At 40.5% G+C, this 20,251-nt stretch overlaps 1 protein-coding gene across 9 annotated transcripts in view; it reads left to right on the top strand.

Moving 5' to 3' along the window:
• Positions 1-20,251, top strand: part of XRCC4 (X-ray repair cross complementing 4) — a 103,680-nt gene that overhangs the window by 53,329 nt on the left and 30,100 nt on the right. For 4 of the 9 annotated variants that reach the window (XM_083404273.1, XM_083404270.1, XM_083404274.1 and 1 more), the window contains one exon: positions 6,769-6,916. In XM_083404273.1, the coding sequence (XP_083260399.1) occupies positions 6,769-6,916 (148 nt within the window). Of the gene's footprint in view, positions 1-4,200; positions 4,398-6,768; positions 6,917-13,653; positions 13,822-20,251 lie in introns of those variants that run through there. The other 5 variants (XR_014503088.1, XR_014503089.1, XM_083404275.1 and 2 more) reach the window with 3 other exon arrangements.

Below are 20,251 nucleotides of genomic sequence, written 5' to 3'. Positions count from 1 at the left end.
ACTTATTTTCTTTCTAGGTGAGATTGAAATAAGAGCCCTGAAATGAGCCTAAATAGGCAGCAGTGTAAGCTAGCAGCAAAGCAGTGATCAGCTTCTTGAATGAGAATCCTGAGTTGCATCAGGGCATGACCTCCTCACGGCTGACATTTGACCCTCCAGTCAGACAGCTCAGTTGGGCTTTCTCTCAGGCCTGAAAAAGATTTATTATTTCAAATATGATGACTGGGAAAGCATAGAATGACCTGTGCTTTGGAAACCAGTGGGACTTTCCTTGAGGGGCACAGGCAAGAGATTAAAGAGTGCGTAGAAATTAATGTTTGTAAGCTAGCAAATTAAGTGGGACTCTGCACAGAGGAAGCATTTATTAACCTTGGTAAATATGCAGACTGTTAAATAAAACAAGGAATCTCTCAGATGTGTAGATACACATTCTTAATCTTGTCAGAAACTGGTAAAACTAAGTTATGTTGTTTTAAAGTTTCAGAATTTTGTTAATAGCTAAAATTCCTATTCCTATATTAATCCAAAAATAACATATTCAGAAAGTATACTCCTACAGGCCTTTACAGTCAAACAAATAAAAAAGAAACGCAAGTGCATAAGTAGATGCAAATGATAAAGGGGAAGAGAGAGAGTTGTATATTTTAGAACTCACCTTATTTCTGTGATTGTACATTGCTTTAAACTGCATTTGACATTGTGTTTAAATTGATGTAATTGGAATTGAACAGAAGGAGCGTGTCACTGTTGGTTCTGCTTCATCTTTGTGGCTTTCGATACCATCAGCCATAGTATCCTTCTGAGCCGCCTTCTTGGGATAGGACTTGGAGACAAGTGTTTTACCGTGGCTTTGTTTCTTCCTGGAGGGGCAAACCCTGAAGGTGGTGCAGGGGGACCAGTGGCGTAGCGTGGGGGGGGCGGCCGCACCGGGCGCAACATCGGGGGGGGGGCGCGCGCTCGCACTCGAGTGCTAAAATCCACGGGTTAGGGGGCGCAAATTACTTGCCTTGCCCCGGGTGCTGACAACCCACGCTGCGCCACTGAGGGGGACTCTTGTTTGACACCTTGGTCATTGGTCTACGGGCCCCTCAGGGTTCTGTCATGCTATTTAACATTTACCTGAAACCACTGGGAAAGATTGTCCATATTTTCGGGGTTCTGTGACACCGGCTCTATTTCTCCTTTCCACCAAAATCAAAGGAAGCCATTTTGATTCTACACTGGTATCAGTAATGGACTGGATGAGGGTATTCTCTCATAGGAACCTGCCCAGGCTTTGAGATCTTTGGAGGTGGCCATATCCTGGTCCCTCCACCCTCATATGGATGCGGAAGAGGGCCTTCTCAGTGGCTGCTCTGAAATTTTGGAACTCCCTAATGAAGCTAGACTGGTTCCCTCCTTGTTGTTCTTCCACTGACAGACTTTCTTGTCCCAACAGGCTTTTGGGAACTGATTGCTTTTAATGAAAGGGCTGTTTCTGTGCTATTTTTATTGCAGTTGTTGGTATTAATAGATTTCATATATGTATATAGTTTTAATTTTATCAACTTTTAATTGTTTTTAATTATTGCATTTTCTATGTTTTTAGTGTTTTTACTCTTGTCTGTAAGCTGCCTTGAGTTCTGTCAGGGAAAAAGTTGGGTTATAAATAATTATAATTATAATAAAAAATCTAGTCACTGGACAGATTGCAACATAAAGTTGGCAAAGCTGCATTGAAAACATGAACTTTATAAGTTAGAAATTTATGGTGGGTGGGAATGTTTAATTTTGGACATTATATTAATGAACATCTTATCATTCAACAACTTTTGGTTAGTCAAAACATGGGATCAAGAAAATGTTTCTACTGTCATTGTAGTCACTGCTACTTATCTTAACCATTTTAAAGAAAATAACAGGGCGGGGGGAGAGAATCAACTTGTGGGCTAGAAGTTTCAGATAACAAAATTATAATTCCTCAGCTTTCAGCAGCTTTGTAATGGATCTTTTACCTCCAGTGTATGTCACAGAGGTTTTAAAGCACTATTATAAAGCTTTCATTGTACTGTGAAACAGCCTCATTTTTTTTTAGCCAAAAAGTTTTTGAAAGTTCCCATCATGGTTTTTTTTCTTGATGAAGGGAGAGGGGTTCATTTTATATCTTAAATGTTTCATTTTGACAATATGACAGCTTATGTCACTGTTGTTAATATTATTGGTTTTAAAAGCATGTTTTCCCCATAAAGCACTGAACTAGGGATGAGGAACCTGTCTAGCATGCCTAGTGGTCAGAGATGATGGGTTGTAATCTAGCAGCATCTGGACATCCATAGATCTCTCACACCTGCTTTAATGAAGAAAAAATCACTATAACTAAACACCAGTTTGCTGGATCCAAGAGTTCTCTTCTCCAATGGAAGGGAGGCGAGTAAGTCTCCTTTTGGAGAAAGCTACCTTTATATATGATGGTGACAGCAGCCACGAAATTAAAAGACGCCTGCTTCTTGAGAGAAAAGCAATGACAAACCTAGACAGCATCTTAAAAAGTAGAGACATCACCTTGCCAACAAAGGTCCGTATAGTAAAAGCTATGGTTTTCCCAGTAGTGATGTATGGAAGTGAGAGCTGGACCATAAAGAAGGCTGATCGCCGAAGAATTGATGCTTTTGAATTATGGTGCTGGAGAAGACTCTTGAGAGTCCCATGGACTGCAAGAAGATCAAACCTCTCCATTCTTCAGGAAATCAGCCCTGAGTGCTCACTGGAAGGACACATCCTGAAGCTGAGCCTCCAATACTTTGGCCACCTCATGAGAAGAGAAGACTCCCTGGAAAAGACCCTGATGTTGGGAAAGATGGAGGGCACAAGGAGAAGAGGACGACAGAGGATGAGATGGTTGGACAGTGTTCTCGAAGCTACCAGCATGAGTTTGACCAAACTGCGGGAGGCAGTGGAAGACAGGAGTGCCTGGCGTGCTCTGGTCCATGGGGTCACAAAGAGTCGGACACGACTAAACGACTAAACAACAACAACCTTTATATATATATAGAGAGAGAGTTTGTAGATCCTCTCCTAATAATACTTTTATATCACTGTATACATGGAGGTGAAATTTGTTAGGCCTTTCCCTGTGAAGTTGGTTGGGGAAAATCTTCCTCCCAGTTTGGGGGGTTTTCTGGTCATGCATCCAGCCTTAAATCTGCATAGCAGATAAAAGGATGTACAGGTGGGCACTTAGGCACCAGCAGGAAAGAGGAAATGGATCTGTCTGAAATCTGCATATGCTAATTATAGATGCTAATCTACCACAATTTAACTAGAAATACATCTTACCAAAATGGGGAAGACTTTAACCTGTCTACAGTCCTCCATCTTCTGTCCAAGTGCTATTTATAGGCAATTTCTCTCCCTTCTTATATCCCCCCCCCTTGTATTTATTTCAACCATTTGTATACCACTTAATCACAACCATCTCTAAGCTACAGATAGAAGATGTAATACTGCAAAAATGAGTTGAAGCTATAAAATCAGAATTCAGTTTAAAAGCCTGGTGGGTTTTTTTTAAAGTGCATTCAGTGTCAGAAGTTCAACAGGGAGCCTATCTAACCTCAACTGCAAGGGAGTTCCACAAACTTCAGCTCACAATATGAAGCACCCAACTCCTTGTGGATCTGTGCTATGAAAGTAGCTAACAGTGACTTTCACAAAGATCTCAGTGATTGAGCAGGGATATAAGGGATTAGGTGGTCTCTGAGGTATGCTGAACCCAAGTTGTTAAGGGAGAATTAATACAAGAACATTGAACCTGACTCAGTAGCTTATGGGCAGCAGGTGCAAGCATTTGAACATTGGAGTTAGGTGCTGGCAATAGTCTATCCCCATCAACAGTCTTGCTGCAGCATTTTCCAGCAGCTTGTCTTCTGGACCAGGTCCAAGGGTAGCCTCACATAGAACTACTTGCAGTAATCAAGACTTGAAGTAACAATTGCATAAAACACTGCAACTGGACTAACTATGTCCAAGAATGGTCATAGCTGGTGAAAGGCCCTCCAGGCAACTGAAGCTATCTGAGCCTGCAGCGACAAAGATGGATCCAGTAGCACCCCTAAACTCCATGCCTGTTCTTTCAAGGAACTGCCGCCCCATCCAAAACAGGCAACTGACCTATCTCCTAGATATGGGAAGCACTCCTCACCCATGGTGCCTCTGTCTTTCCAGGGCTCAGACTCATCATATTGGCCCTCATCCACTCCAGTACTGCTTCCAGAAAACAGCCTAGACTCTAGATCATTCACAGTCTCTCCTGAGTCACATGTTATGGAGAAGCAGAGCTGCATTGCATCAGCATACTGATGACCCTTTGCTCCAAAACTTGGACTGGACAGCCTGTCAAATAGAGGACTTTCCCCTGCAAAGTAAGACAGATGGCCACCCTGCTGGGTGCATGCAACTTAGCATGTGATTATTCAGCAAGTAGAATGTCACCATTTACCTTCCAGGCACAGAACTGTGCCCAAGAGTACACCCAGACTAGGATTCTGCAGCACTTTCTATGAACTCTCTCTGTGTGCGTTTGTGTTCGTTCTCCTTTCTGGCTCTGTGTTTGTGCTCATGTCCATGCAAAAGGTTGTATCTGACTCATCTGCCTTGAACTCATTAGGTGGTCTTAGGCAAACCACTGTCTTTTAGCCTCTCCACCTGCGCTATAGGGATAGGAATAATAATGACCTACCTTGTCAAAGTTGCTGAAATACTGTATGTGAAGTGTTTTGAAAAGCCCAAAACACTATTGCAAATGCTTGTGTTGGTACATTTTAGGCTTTGGCGCAGTTCTGTAAATGGTCTTTCACTGGCTTTCTTCATGGCCACTAGCCATTCTTCATTATCCACCATTGTTGGCCTCCTCCCTCCCTCCCTACCCAACTGTTTTCCTCCAATCAGAATTTAGTGCTGCTGAAGTGGTTCAGAAGATATACTCTAAATTGCAGTGGCATGAGCATCTTACTGGCTGCTGCAACATAAACCATCCAGTTGTTGTACTAGAGCCAGTTATCTCAGGTAATCATGACACAAATAAACACTCCATAGTAAATGATCGTATTATCCAAGTGGATTCTGGGATCTCTCTCCATACATGAAAACTCTCCCTCCTCTTTACTGCAGACCTGACAATATATATAAAAGCAAAGTCATTGCAGATTTTCTAATGGCGGTTTTCCAAAAGGAAAACATTTAGGGGAATCTTGCATTCACTTTTGAGAGGCAGTGAATTCTCAACTTGAAGCATTTGTTCTGGTTTTAACCGCATATAACCTTGACTTCATTCCCCTCCCCCGCCCTGTTGAAGTCCCATTGTTCATTTGAGGAGGTATTAAATAAAGTTTATTATTAGCTATAAAGAGTAATGCATCTTTTCGGTTAGGAAATCTTTCTTAATAGCAAGCACTTCTCTGAATTAATTAAGATCTTTGGGAAGATACTGTGAGTGGAATTGTAGCTTGGCTGCCTAACAAGTTCTATGTAACATTATAGTAGAGTCTATCTAAGTAAAGCAAACCTTTTTGGAATAGGAAATATAGGCTTTGATCCAAAGAACCATGGATAGCATTCTGCACATACACACACAACAGGAGTCCCCCCCCCCCCCCTGTTTCCACTCACTCACTTCTGTAAATCTAGAATCATGTGCGGAACACGAAGGACCTATGATTGTGGTGGGCATTCAAGAAAATGAGAGAAGCCCTACTCCTAGCCCAAACAAGAAAGGGCTAATTGTATCTAAGCCACTATTGATGGGTTTAGGAATATAGCCGTATCTATATAATCACAGATTTGTAAAGTATTTGATAGTCAAGCTTCTAGACGTTTTGATAAAGTCGTATTCTTAATGCCCTGCACCAGCAAAAATGGATATTAGAGTATTTTTTTTTGTAATCTCTTTGGGTGTCCAAACCAGCTATTCATTTTGTGTGTAATGTATAGGAATCCGAACACATTCAACCTAAATTTTATAAGAAAAACACAGCAGCAGCAACAAAATCTGAGGCAATACCCTTGTATTTATTTATTTTTACTTGTGATTAGAATGGCCTGTATAGGAATGCAACTACACAATCTGCCTTTAAAAGTTTTGTGTTATTAGTACTGTGTAAATACTGGGCCCATCCAGTGGTCCAATTCCTGAAACAGTAATGGAGAAAAAGCAAACCTGCTCTTAAGATTTTCACCTAGGGAGGAATAAAAATGACATTATGCACTATGCAGCTGCTTTGCAAAACAAGACCGCCAAATCTGGAGAATGAATTTCCTGTCTTCTTCTCTTGCAAACTTTGATCTCTTCAAGTTTTGGCCTGTGCATTCTGAAATAAATTGCTGTAAGAAACAGTAGATCCAACCAAGAAGTTTAAGCAAGTGAATAGAACTATTATTAACTGATTAATGCATTGTTTTAAGATTTCAAAAATATAAAATCTTTCCAAATTCTCCAACTACCAAATACAAATGTATTTGTAGAATCATTGTAAAACCAGATTCACTTGGATTCCATTATCTGCATTTGGGAGATTATATCAGAATGTGGATATTTATTAATAGGTAGGAAACACCTAGATGCTATTATTAGTGGTGAAGAGTACTTCCTAGCACCTACTATGTGTGGGGTGTATGGAGTGGATTTATGTTTTGCCTGAAAAATTATGTGCTGAGCAGTGCAACTTGCAAAACAGTCATATAACATTCCCATAAATGATAATCTATTTTGTCATTTTCTACCTCTTCTCTCTTTAGTAGCTAAACCCAGAAGAGACTCATTACTTGGTAGCCCAGATATTATTGATGTTGCACCAAGTAGAAAGAGAAGGCAGCGGGCCCGAAATGTTCCAAGGGCAGAACCAAAAGTGGCGCTATACGAGTCCCAAACGGCAGCAAAGAAAAGGTAAGAATGGTTTAGTAGTTATATCAATTGCCAAAGGTACCGCTTGTAGCATATTGAATTTAGATTTAGACTGTGCTACAAATCCATGCATGTTTGCACCAAAGTAAATTCCAGCGTTTTCAATGGGGCTAACATGCAGCTTTAAGGATAACATAGACTGTTAAGGATAATTTAGACCTGTGGTTCCCAACATGGGGTGCACGCCCCACGGGGGGAAAGTTTGATTTTTAAGGGGGGCAATTTGAGAATGAGTTTTTAACAGTTAATGGCCTTTTAGGCTTCCTCCACATGAATAGTTCACTTTTTGAATAATAAGAATTATTTGTAATGGGGGGGGGCAGGATTTTAGAGATACTTAGGTGAGGCAGGCCAAAAAAAGATTGGAAAACACTGATTTAGACTGAAATCCAATTACTAGGTCAAGCCATAAAAAATAGTATTAATTTTTTTGCATTAAAGTAGTAATATCTACGTAAAAATAGATATCTGCGTAAAAAATATCCAAGGCAACACGATGACCAAATACAATGATACAATATCAATATACACTCTTTATATAATATCAAATATATGAAATCACATAAACAGAAAACTTATGAATCTCTAAAGATCACAAAATATGTACAGTGGTACCTCGGGTTAAGTACTTAATTCGTTCCGGAGGTCCGTTCTTAACCTGAAACTGTTCTTAACCTGAAGCACCACTTTAGCTAATGTTGCCTCCTGCTGTCGCCACGCCGCTGGAGCACGATTTCTGTTCTCATCCTGAAGCAAAGTTCTTAACCCGAGGTAATATTTCTGGGTTAGCGGAGTCTGTAATCTGAAGTGTCTGTAATCTGAAGCGTATGTAACCCGAGGTACCACTGTATTCTTAATGGATTCTCTTGAAAACATAAAACCAAATAAACATAAGTCTTAGAAGTCTCTGAAGTCTTTGAAGACTATGCAAGTCTCTGAAAGAAGCAATATATCAGATTCTTATCTGGTGAAAACAGCCTTGGATATTACTAACCATTGTTTGCAACACAGGGGTTAAATTGTAAAAATAGATCAGGCCAGCACCCTGGTCTCAAAGTGGCCAACAAGCAAGATGCACACGAGCAAGACTCTTCCTTCCTGTGGTTTCCAGCAACTGGTATTCATAGGTGCCTCCTCTGACAGTGGAGGTAGAAGCTAACCAGCATGACTAGTAGCCATATAATGGATCTCAGGTGTTTTGAGGTAATTTTTCATGGGGATTTTTTTTATCATGCTCCCTTCCCCCCAAATTATATTTGTAGTTCCTGCATGTTGTGGTATTCTTTCCCTTGTGGCTTTCGTTCCCATGTAATTTACTTTCCTGTCATGCTACTATAGTGTATTGTACTGTACATAGGCCTGGCTCTAGTAATTGTCCTTTTTAATGGCACAAAGAAAGCAATGAGGAAACCGTAGTGTCCTCCAAAATAACAGGGAAAATAAACAAAAAGTTATTATTTATTTAATAGCACGTATTTGGTTCAAAGTTCTTAATCACCTGCAGTTCAAACAAAGCAATGCACACTGCATGAAGAGATTTCAGTATGCTTATAATAGAAGCAGTTAAGTACGGTAAGTTGGTTGGCTGAAATCCCGTTTGCAGTCAGACTACTTAAAGCCCATTGAAGTCACTGGGATTCAAGCAGCCTAATGGTGCATAAGATTATTGCCTTAGGGTGCTGTCTTGGAAGATGGTTATGTTAATATCCCTGCTGTCTTATGAAAGCATTTCCAAATGATCTCTGGGGAACAGAAGCAGTGTGTATATCAGAGATTCTTGAGAGCGCTGACACTAGTATTGAAAACCGATCCTTCAGAATCTGTAGCAAATCACTTCTGAAAATGATATTCTACTATAATTTGCAGCATTCTGCAAATAATAAATTGTCTATGAAGAAGCAGGAACAAATCAACAAGAGACAATTTCCTAAGATTAGTTGGGATTTACTTTTACTATTTGTATTAGAGGTGCCACTTCCCAATGAAGATTGCTATGGATTGTTGCAAAAAGCTTTATTTGAGCAAGCGGCTCCCTTCCATGTACCGTACATCTGTTTTGTTTTACTCTTTACTCCACATTTAAGTTAGTGTCATTGGTGACTGTGTTATGACAGAATTTATAATAGTATAGCAGTAGCTTGGGATTTCATTGCATCATCATGCACATATGGCTCAGAAATAGTTCAAACATATCAAGTGATATCAAATTATTTCTTTCAGTATAAAAGGAAAGCCATAATACTGGAGGCAGAATACGGAGCAATAGGCTAAAATAGTCTTGAAGGTGCGTGAAAGCAGTGAAGATTTTTGTGATCATAGCCCTAGCTATACCTCTTTATTAATAAAATAGGAACTTTAGAATGGAGTGAGATTGGATTTTGAATGCTGACTCAAAGAATTTGACTCATTTTCAGTGCTAGTAAATACACATGATTAATTTATCCTATCTACAGGAAAGAGCTTTCAGCCTGTTTAAAGGGTCATGACTCATACCGCATCTGGATCTGAGAGGCAGTGTGGTCCAATGAATCGTTTGCTAGACTTGGACCTGGGAAATCTCGGTTCAAATCCCCTAGCTCAGATCCAGACGTGTTGGGTGGCCCTGGGTAAGCTGCTTTCTGCGTCAATTCGCCCATCTGTAAAACTGAACGTTAAAGGTTGACATTGCTCCGTAGTTGGGAGGATGAATAAATTTGTTAAAGAAGTCTTAAAATGAAAACTGTTTTAGAATATTATACAAGTATAATGCCCAAGTAGGCATTAATCTTATCACATGAAAGCAACCTAACTCTGCATGTGAGAATTTGGAAGATTCCCCCACCAACAGGGAAAGAAAGCTCAATCAAATATGCATTGAAGAAGTAACTGCTGACTGGCCCATTCTTTATGTTCTTGTCTTTTTGCCCTTGCCATTTCCCCTTGATTTTTAGGGGAAACTGGCCTCTAAGAAGTGAAAATAAATAGGGACAGAGGGGAGAATCAGGTAGCAGGTCTTCTTTCCCTTTCTTGCCTATTTGACCAGTCTTCTTTGCTTGTGTCAAAGGGAGCCTATAGAATTCTCAGCAGGCACAGCCAGTGCAGTGGTCTCACCTAAAAAGGTAAAGCTAAAGGGACCCCTGACCATTAGGTCCAGTCTTGGCCGACTCTGGGGTTGCGGTGCTCATCTTGCTTTATTGGCCGAGGGAGCCGGCGTACAGCTTCCGGGTCATGTGGCAAACCAGAGCAGCACACGGAAATGCCATTTACCTTCCCACCAGGACGGTACCTATTTATCTACTTGCACTTTGACGTGCTTTCAAACTGCTAGGTTGGCAGGAGCAGGGACAGAGCAATGGGAGCTCACCCCGTCGCGGGGATTCGAACCGCCAACCTTCTGATTGGCAAATCCTAGGCTCTGTGGTTTAACCCGCAGCGCCACCCGCGTCCCTTTGGTCTCACCTAGTGAGTGTTATATTTAGTGAGATGCAAACAGCATAGTATCTGCTTTGCATGTGGAAGATCCCAGTTTCAGTCCCCAGCATCTCCAAGTAGGGCCAGGAGAGATCCCTGTCTGAGCTCAGATGGTAGAGCATGAGACTCTTAATTTCAAATCATGGGTTCAAGCCCAATGTGGAGCAAAAGATTCCTTCATTGCCAGGGGTTGAACTAGATGACCCTCATGGCCCCTTCCAACTCTAATGAAACCTTGGGGTCACTGCCAGTAAGTCTCTACAGTACTCAGCTAGATCGTATCAAGAACCTTCTTTCTCTCTCACCCCCATCACATCACCTTCTGCTAATTATGCTTGGAACGGAAGGAGATGATTCAGAAACTCTCCTTGGGTAGAGGAAACCTGATGGATAAAAATTAGGGTTTTCCCTCCTTGTGGATGTGACATTGACCTTCTCTACCAAGAAGTTCTCAAGGGAAATTTAAGTGCAGTGCTGTGTGTACCTCCTCCTTTCAGCAGTCTATATTATCTCCTTGGGAAATGTCTCACTAAAGTTGCCTAGGATTTTCTTCAAAACGTTGTGTGGATGTAAACAGCTTTTCTTTTGATAACCCCCTGCCTCCTTAAAAGCATGGCAAGTCTGCAGTACATCATGAATTCCCTTGGGATTCTTTCTCTTCTTTTGCCTAATTTATTGCCTGTGGCTCACATTTTTAAACACTGAATTCAACCTTTGTTTAAAATGTGGTTTGCTACCATCAATGATTCAAGTAGCAACAGCTTGGGCTTATCTTGAATTTCAGCTTTCTCAGAGGGCCATGCAGATGTTGGTATTACTGTCTCACATGAAGCAATATTTTACTGGAAAGGTTTAACTCTGTGAAATTGGATGCCACTTAAAAAGGCATCAACCTTTTTCGTGGCCCAGCGAGGGTATGAAGTTTACACTACGGTCACTCTTTTTTTCCCTTTAAAAAACCCCCTATTTTCTTTCAAACCTGTATGTTAGCATGTCATTGCACTTTAGAAAGATTTAGTTATTGTAATTTAAAGGGTATTTTAGAACCTGCATAGTGTGCTTCTGTCGCAACTTAACACAGGTAACCATTGTTGGAGAAAACCTTTACTTAAATGCCTAAAACAGTACTGCAAACAAGGGTTTGTTGTATTTATTTATTTACTTCATTAAGAGATTTTATGCTGTCCTTCACCAAAGAAAGATCACAAGGAGTTTTACCAAAATAAAGCAAGACACCATATTCATAAATAATGCAACTGGCAAATAATAACCCATCAACTTCTAAAAACCTGGTAGCAGGGAGTAGAGTTGGGTTTTTACTAGGCATCTAAAGAAATATAAGTTGTGGGTGAGGCACATTTCAGTGGGGACGTCATTCTGCTTTAGGCCTCAAGTGTCATACAAATTTCTTGCAGGTGAATGAAATAGGTTTACTGAAATCAACTCAAATATTTATCCAGCCACACCTGTGTCATGTATGGTAATTGGGTAAAGTCCCACAAAATGAAAAAATGCAAGATAAGCCAGTAAAAGTTACATCTGGGGTGGTAATTTGTACATTATAGACATTTCCCTGATTTATGCACGGTGCTATTAATTGGAAAATACAGCTTTGAATTTGCAAGCATTTGCACTGCAAAATTATCCAGTTTCAAGAGGACTGATTTTCACTCTTTTGTTCCCAAATTTGCACTGTAAAGATTCCACCATAAAATATGGAGGAAGGGAAGTTTTTCAGTTTCTTTTCAGCAGTTTCCTAGTCCAAAGAGCAGCTAACCTAATCCTTGACACACAATATAGTACCCATTTATTTTGTATGTAAGTAAAAGAAGCCTTGAATAATGACTACCATGGACAGTGAAAGGATCAGTTCACAAATGCAGTTTCTTACAGGGAATAGACATAATCTCTCCTTGGTCATTTGTTTACAATTACAAGAGTGAAATGTTAGTGACAATCTATTTGGTATTTGGATATAGGCGAAGTAGTTCACAGAAATCTACATGCAGCCCATTTCACACAAACCTTCTGATGTACAATTACAGGTAGATGTACAATTACAGAGAGAAAAGTTGCTGCTGTTTGTGTGTAGGCAGAACTGTCCATTTGTCCTGCAAACATTGGCTATCTCTACCCTACCATTATCCATTTCTGCAGCCTATAATAATGGAAGGAAGTAATAGATGGAACAAGGAAGAATATGCATTGTTCTCCTTGATCCCATGACACAAGTAATCCTAAGTAAAGCCCCCTAGCACAATTGCATTCAGTATATACCCATTTTTTGCTTTTGAAGCATTCAGGGCTTCTTTTTTAATGGAACTGCTTACATGAATAAGAATGATGAAATGTGGGGGAAATTGAATACATTTTTCTCAGCTGACTGCCTCTCTAAATCAGTTCTAATTTATATGAGGAAAATATGTGCTTTATTGTATTTCTGAATCTATGTTTTGGTGGGTCTGGCTTGCTTCCTTTGTCCTCACAAGTAGAATGTAAGTACTGCAGTAACTGTTTTCATTATGGTGAATTCCTCTGGTGTACATCATAGCACATTAGTTCATCCCTGCAGGGGCATTTCTGCCTAGCAAACCAAAGCACTCATTTTCTAATGATGCATTGGTCATGGGGTCACAGACAGAGCTACCAGGCACAGCGCACTGAAGGATGCACAGGAGCTGCTTCTGTATATATTCTTCACAGAATTAGGTCTAGTCAACGCTGGGCAAGAAACTGGCTGGAGCAGGGAGAGTACTCAAGTATAGGGGGAAATGAAATTTCAGTGCCAACATGGCAGCGTAGAAGAACATTCCACTGGTTTTTCTTCCTGATACTGAAAGGAAGAATGACATTCCCAACTGATGACATCTGCCCAGTTCTGTAGATAATGACCTTAATGAATGCCTGTGTGTCAGAGATTTGTCTTCTTCTTTGGAGACACTTCTGCATATTCTAAATGCTGAATATTTGAAAAGGTTGTACCCTTGTGTGGCAGTGGCCCAAAGGGCCATAGTAAATGTGATAATGTGTACCCCTGTAAATCCTTGAGTGTGCTTCTAATAGAGAAGTTATGGTAGCCTATGTGTTGTATTATCCCTACAGGTGTGCATTATCTTCACCCAGGGATGCAAATGGTCTTTGTAGTCAGCTCTGCAGGTCACATTTGTTTGCCATCACTGGGAATACACAACTTTTATGTGTTGGGGAGGGGGGCTTCAGGGGAGATTGTGCAATGGAGATCGTGCAGGTGTCGGGTCCCCACTTTGCAGATGGATTGCATGGATCCAGGCCCCTGCTGATTAAAAAGGAGAAGGAAGAAGCAAGGCGGCAGATATCCAATTCCAGGTTCCCCTGCCTGCTGGATATTCCCTCTGCTAAAGGAGAAGAGAAAAGTGGACCCCTCAGTGTGGGAAAGACTTTAGAGGCCGAAGGTGGAGGTAAGAATAAAGCATAAGGTTGTTGTTGTTTAGTCGTTTAGTCATGTCCGACTCTCCGTGACCCCATGGACCAGAGTACGCCAGGCACTCCTGTCTTCCACTGCCTCCCGCAGTTTGGTCAGATTCATGTTTGTAGCTCTGAGAACACTGTTCAACCATCTCGTCCTCTGTCATCCCCTTCTTCTTGGGCCCTCAATCTTTCCCAACATCAGGGTCTTTTCCAGGGAGTCTTCTCTTCTAATGAGGTGGCCAAAGTATTGGAGCCTCAGCTTCATGATCTGTCCTTCCAGTTAGCACTCAGGGCTGATTTCCATAAGAATGGATACGTTTGATCTTCTTGCAGTCCATGGGACTCTCAAGAGTCTCCTCCAGCACCATAATTCAAAAGCATTAATTCTTCAGCGATCAGCCTTCTTTATGGTCCACTCTCACTTCCATATATCACTACTGGGAAAACCATGGCTTTAACTATACAGACCTTGTTGGCAAGGTGATGTCTCTGCTTTTTAAGATGCTGCCTAGGTTTGCCATCACCTTTCTCCCAAGGAGCAGGCGTCTTTTAATTTCGTGACTTCTGTCACCGTCTGCAGTGATCATGGAGCCCAAGAAAGTAAAATCTCTCACTGCCTCCATTTCTTCCCCTTCTATTTGCCAGGAGGTGATGGGACCAGTGGCCATGATCTTCATTTTTTTGATGTTGAGCTTCAGACCATATTTTGCGCTCTCCTCTTTCACCCTCATTAAAAGGTTCTTTAATTCCTCCTCACTTTCTGACATCAAGCATAAGGTACAAATCCCTAAAGCCTACTGATGATACCCAAGGAAGATTGTGTAATCCACAGGGCCAGCTTAAGCATATCCAGCGCTGTGTTGCAAAGATCCCCCCAGCACCCCCCCTTTCCCAGAGTTGTCGACCTTTTTGGGGGGATGGAACCCCAAAGTTGTTGCCTTTTTAAGGAAAGGTTCCCCAGAGTTGTCGACCTTTTGATCAATGTGGAAAATGAATCAGCCCACAAAAAAGTTACTAAAAGTCAATGTATATCAAACATTTTCTCAATTGGAGCCACAGTTAGTTTGCTTTCATCTCATTAACACATACTGTATGTTTCAAATACCAGTTAAGAGATTATGCGTACTATTGGTCACATAATGTTGTCAACAGCAATAGAATTCACAACAACAAAAATGTTTGCCCCTAGCACATTTCACAGCCTCAACTGCTACAGACTGTCACTGAAAACAATGCATACTTCCAGCCTGCGAAAAGTAGTGGAACTTGGCTATCAGACATTTTGAAAATGTGATAGGGCCACAATAAATGTGATAATGCGTACCTCTGTAAATCCTTGAGTATGCTTCTAATAGAGAAGCTATGGTAGCCTATTAATTTATGAAACTGATGATTTTGCAAGTTGCCGTCCCCCTCCCCCAAATTGGGGCAGAAATACAGCTAATATGTGAATCATAAATAATGTTGGACTCCTAACTCCTCATGTTTCTGAGTTTTACTGGCCTAAACTCAGGAGATAGGCTATTTTCTGGCTTACAACAGTCCTAGCAGGATAACACAAGGCACTGTTGGTGCTTTTCATGATATACTTTGGTAGGTTAATGCTTCAGAGGCAGTTTGGCCAAGAGCCTACATTGCCATGTTCCTCTGTTCAGCCCTCGTGATGAAGATAGACATCATGGGAAAATATCAGACTAAGGCTGCAGTCTTACGTACGCTTCCTAGGGAGTAAGTTCCACTGAGCATGGTGGGTCTTACTTCTGAGTAAACATGTGTAGGATTGATTTCTGCAGTCCTGTGTGCACTTATGTAGGGATATGTCTCATTGAACGCATTGGAACCAACTTCATTAAATAGATGTACAGCAGTGGAGATTGGTCCATTATGGCAAATGCGGTACTGCCCCACCTGGCTTCTTCTGCCTGTAGCCAGCCCCACCTGCCTGCCTGCTTACTTAGAGCCAGTCTAGGGGGTGGTACTTCCTCCTCCTGATTCTTGGTGTTGGACACTTGTGAAGCTCAGCAGAGACAAAACGGGAATTAGTTGGCTCTGCCTGTCATTGGCTCTGACCCTCATCTATGGTTGACTTCCCTGACCTCTGCCTACCAGCCCAAGGGGAACCAGCCACCACTGACATACAAAGAAATATACCGTATTTTTTGCTCTATAAGACTCATTTTTTCCCTCCTAAAAAGTAAGGGGAAATGTGTGTGCATCTTATGGAGCAAATGCAGGCTGCACAGCTATCCTAGAAGCCAGAACAGCAAGAGGGATTGCTGCTTTCACTGTGCAGCGATCCCTCTTGCAGTTCTGGCTTCTGAGATTCAGAATATTTTTTTTCTTGTTTTCCTCCTCCAAAAACTAGGTGCGTCTTGTGGTTTGGTGCGACTTATAGAGCGAAAAATACAGTACGTAAAGAATTGCACTGTAAAGCTTTCATATAGTAGTAACGTATTGTAAATGGGGAGGGGGTGATCTTCCATTTATGGTTTTAATTCCTCCCTATAGTGTGAGGCCACAGAGCTAGACCTGTACTGTCGTTTCTCTCTGTCTGGCTGCACCTAACTCGTGAGTGTTCTCTTGTCACCGTGTAATTTGGGTTTTTCTGTTTAATGTGCAGCATAGCATGCTTTCAATTACAGAAACCAGCTATAGGACGTCAGTTTTGGGTAAACCTTTCATGTCGTTTTTATTAAATATGATGTGATGGCTCTCGGATACTCATTATGTTTCACATCAGTAGCATCAGATAATTTTCATACCGCAAACCTTTGATCACACTATGGAAGTACTAAATGCATCGGACAGAATTTATTTTTCTGGTAAATTGCATTGCCACCAGCAATACAGCAGCTAACTATTTTCAATTATGTAAAATGGAACTCTGATTTAGAAAATGATTTATTGTAAAGGTTTTATTGAGAAACTAGTACAAAAATTAATAATAAATTAGTTTGATACTCAACAAAGCCGCAAATTCCAAAAATTTTGGCAGAGGTGTTAAAATATGCCAGAACTAAACACAAAGAGATCGACAGCATCATTGTCTTCTTCTCCCCCATCCCAAGTGACCATGGCCGTACCCCGCCCCCCACCACATCCATATCTTGGGAACAGCCTCTCAGAGGAATTTGCATAGCAGAGAGTGGATGACCAGGTGGCGTCCCAGTTCCAGTTCAGACAGCTGCGCCCGGAAGATACCATGCTGCTTGGTATCAAGCTACTGAAAGATCAAGTACCAGTGTCACACTTCCCCATCTCTTTCACAACAAAGGGTGGCCAAGGTAGTTTCTGTGCCAATGCCTGGTTAAGGAGCCTAATGTAGTAAGAAAAAAATCTGTTGACTGCCAGAACACTCAAAGAACATCAAGCAAACTTATCTCTTTAGTGAAATTCTTTAAAGCAAGGAAAATAAAAAAAATAGATCTTTAAGTAGTAGTAGTAGTAGTAGTAGTAGTAATTTATTTATATCCCACCTATCTGGCTGGGTTTCCCCAGCCACTCCAGGCAGCTTCCTACAACACACATCAGTGTGGCCATTTTGGTAGCTCACAATTTTCTAAGTCATGGATACCATTTGGCAAGGCACATGTAACACATTGGCCATACGTTATTAGAAAGCCACTTGAGTGTAACAGAGATATTCTATTCATATGTTTAAAAATATAGTTCAGAGTTTCTGTTTGTATAAACTGGCACAGTTTCTAATTTCAAAATGTATTAAAAAGCTGCTAAACTATTCATAAGTAAATGATTCTGTCAATCTAATGTATATAAAGTAATCTCACAGGCGTAAGTATCTCATGGTTCTTTAACGTAAAGCATTAGGGCCATAAAACAATATACGGCAACAGAGACTGAATGGTGCAGAAATATTCAGACTAGAGTTCTCTGAAATACTGAATTTGGATCCTATCATGAAAAAAAAGAATGCTTCCTTCAGGTCCATGTGTTTTATTCTCTGGCAAACAGATCAGGCCCATATGAATTTGAGTCTGTCATTGTTATTGCTCCTCACACGGGTAGGCTCACAAGGGTTACAATAAGGCTGTTCACCTGCTTAATTGACTAGAGGTAATGTGCTGTGAAATTACAGAGCTGTGAATGAGTTAACATGAAAGAAACTGAGCTACAACATCTGAGCCAGTTCCAGAGGTCCAAAATGAATGCTGTGTTAGCTGTGAAATATTTGCCATCCCAGTGGAAATGTATTCCTTTTGAAGGAGTGTCACCCTTCTTGAAGAGTAGAACCCAGCATTTTTTGTTTGAAAGCTGTTAAACAAAAAGGCCTGGAAATAAAATATTTGATTCACGTAGAAACCGGTATAATGATTTGTGGCGGTGGTGGTAATAAATTATATACCTATGAGCTAGTCACTCACTTAGAGAATTTGGGGGGAAATAATTAATCTCACATTAAAGGTGAAGTTACCTAATTTGCACTTTCTGAAATAAAATGCAAGCCAAAACACAGCCATCCAAAATTCACACTTCACTGAATGAAGCAATGCAGTCTGCTAGGTTGGAACCAGCCTTTCTGTTGGGTTGAGCAAAGGAGGCCTCCCACAAGTGGGAAGGCACCTTTAGATAGATATAATTCAATTTTAAGAGGCTAGGATTCACCATGTTTTAAGAAATTCACATTTTAATTTAACCCAGGTAATTTAAAAAAAGAAAAAAACTTACTGTTTTAAATTTTGTAAACCCCTTTCCCAATTTTTCTTATGCTTTCTATGCTGGGTATGGGTGTTAGATTACATTTCACAGGGTAAATGAGGCAAATGCATTATTGATGTAGTTCTCGATCATATTTAGATCTGCCTCTTTAACTGTTTTACTAAATGAAAGGTGGAGATATATCACCGTATAAGTAGAGTTGCACTTACAGTGATCATCAGATTGTCCCATATACAATTTGACAAGGTCTGGAGAGACAGGAAACCTATGGCAATCCCCTTGATCTGCTAGTGCAATTTCTAATTGAAAGAAAGAAAAACGTTTATTCATTACAATTTATGCCAATCAAACAATGAAATACATAGGAGACGTTGAAATATCAGCTGTATGACTCAGGTGACTTCTAAAGCACTTGAAGCTCCCTGCTGGAGTATTGGCAAAAAAATAAAATAATGCAACATCAAATCATGTTATTAAAATACCTGTGTTATCAATATTTTGAATCTGTCTCAGTCAGTTAGTGAAGGCAGTTCACAGTAAATACTCTTATTTCTTCTATTAATCCATCTGTGATCCTAATCTCCCTTTCTTTCTTTTTTTGTTAAATGTCCCTTGGCAAGTCAAGAAAGTGGGCAGGTGTGGGTTCTGCCATGGCTGCAGACCATGTCAAGTTATAGATGTGAGAATTTAGAGATCCCTGGTATCTAAATGTAGCAAGGTTTCCAGAACGTCTAAGCAGAAAACCAGACAAAAATGTCACAGGAGTGTCCACATTTAATTTTTGGCAAGCTGTTATGACACTGCATTTTTTCTAGTTGCTGCTGAATTTGGCATTCTGCTAAGCAGATGACCTGTATTATTGAATACTTCCATTGCCTCATGTTTTCTGCTTCCAACTTGAGTGAATGAATTAAAATGGGAGGATAAGGTCTGTATTGTTACTTATGCAGAAAGCTGAGTTAACTCTTTTCTGGCTACCCATGTTTTTATGGAAAGCATCTGAAACTATAGTCACCTGAGACATCACAAACTAAGAAGTGGTCCTATACCTTTCAGGCTATAACTGTAGGCTACCCGTTTATGAATAAGCATAAACTTATGGGTAGCAAAAGTCACCAATATTTGAAATGGAACTCTAACAAAAAGAAGTTTTAAAAACAGGTGACACTGCCATTATTTAAACAAGCAATGTTTTGTTCTTTCCCAAACAGCAGTTTTCTTTCCATTACTTCAGCAAAAACATTTAGGCATGTTTAATCTTAGGAAACCTTTCGCAGTGCCTCAAGTACCTGTTTCACTGCTTTGAATAAAGTACTAGGGTTTAAATTTTGCAGAAGTAAATCTCACAGACTCACGGTGAAAAGACTGAAGCATACAAATTATTCTTATTGTCTAGTCTTTTAAAACATGGGGTGAGGAACCTAGAGCCCCCCAGATGTTGTTGAACTCCAGCCCCAGCCAGCAGTCAGGAACAATGAGAGCTGTTGCTGGGGTATGTGTGTCCCATTTTTAAAAGGATATTGTCTTAGCTGAGTGTCTTAGGTGTGCTTGTTTTTTTCAAAAATAATAATTTTTGTTGTGAAAAGATTGGTTCTCCCTAGAAGTTGCCAGATCAAAATTTCTGTGGTATACGGATACTTATGGAATGATGATGCTCTGTAGCAAAGTACAGCCATTTGATACATAGGTCTAAAATGTTTCCATACACTAAGATCAACTTCAGAGGTTGTTTTCTCGGTATCG

The sequence above is a fragment of the Podarcis tiliguerta genome (assembly GCF_965153285.1).
Source record: "Podarcis tiliguerta genome assembly, chromosome: 11".
Lineage (NCBI taxonomy): Eukaryota > Metazoa > Chordata > Lepidosauria > Squamata > Lacertidae > Podarcis > Podarcis tiliguerta.
This window is presented reverse-complemented; position numbering and strand designations above follow the sequence as displayed.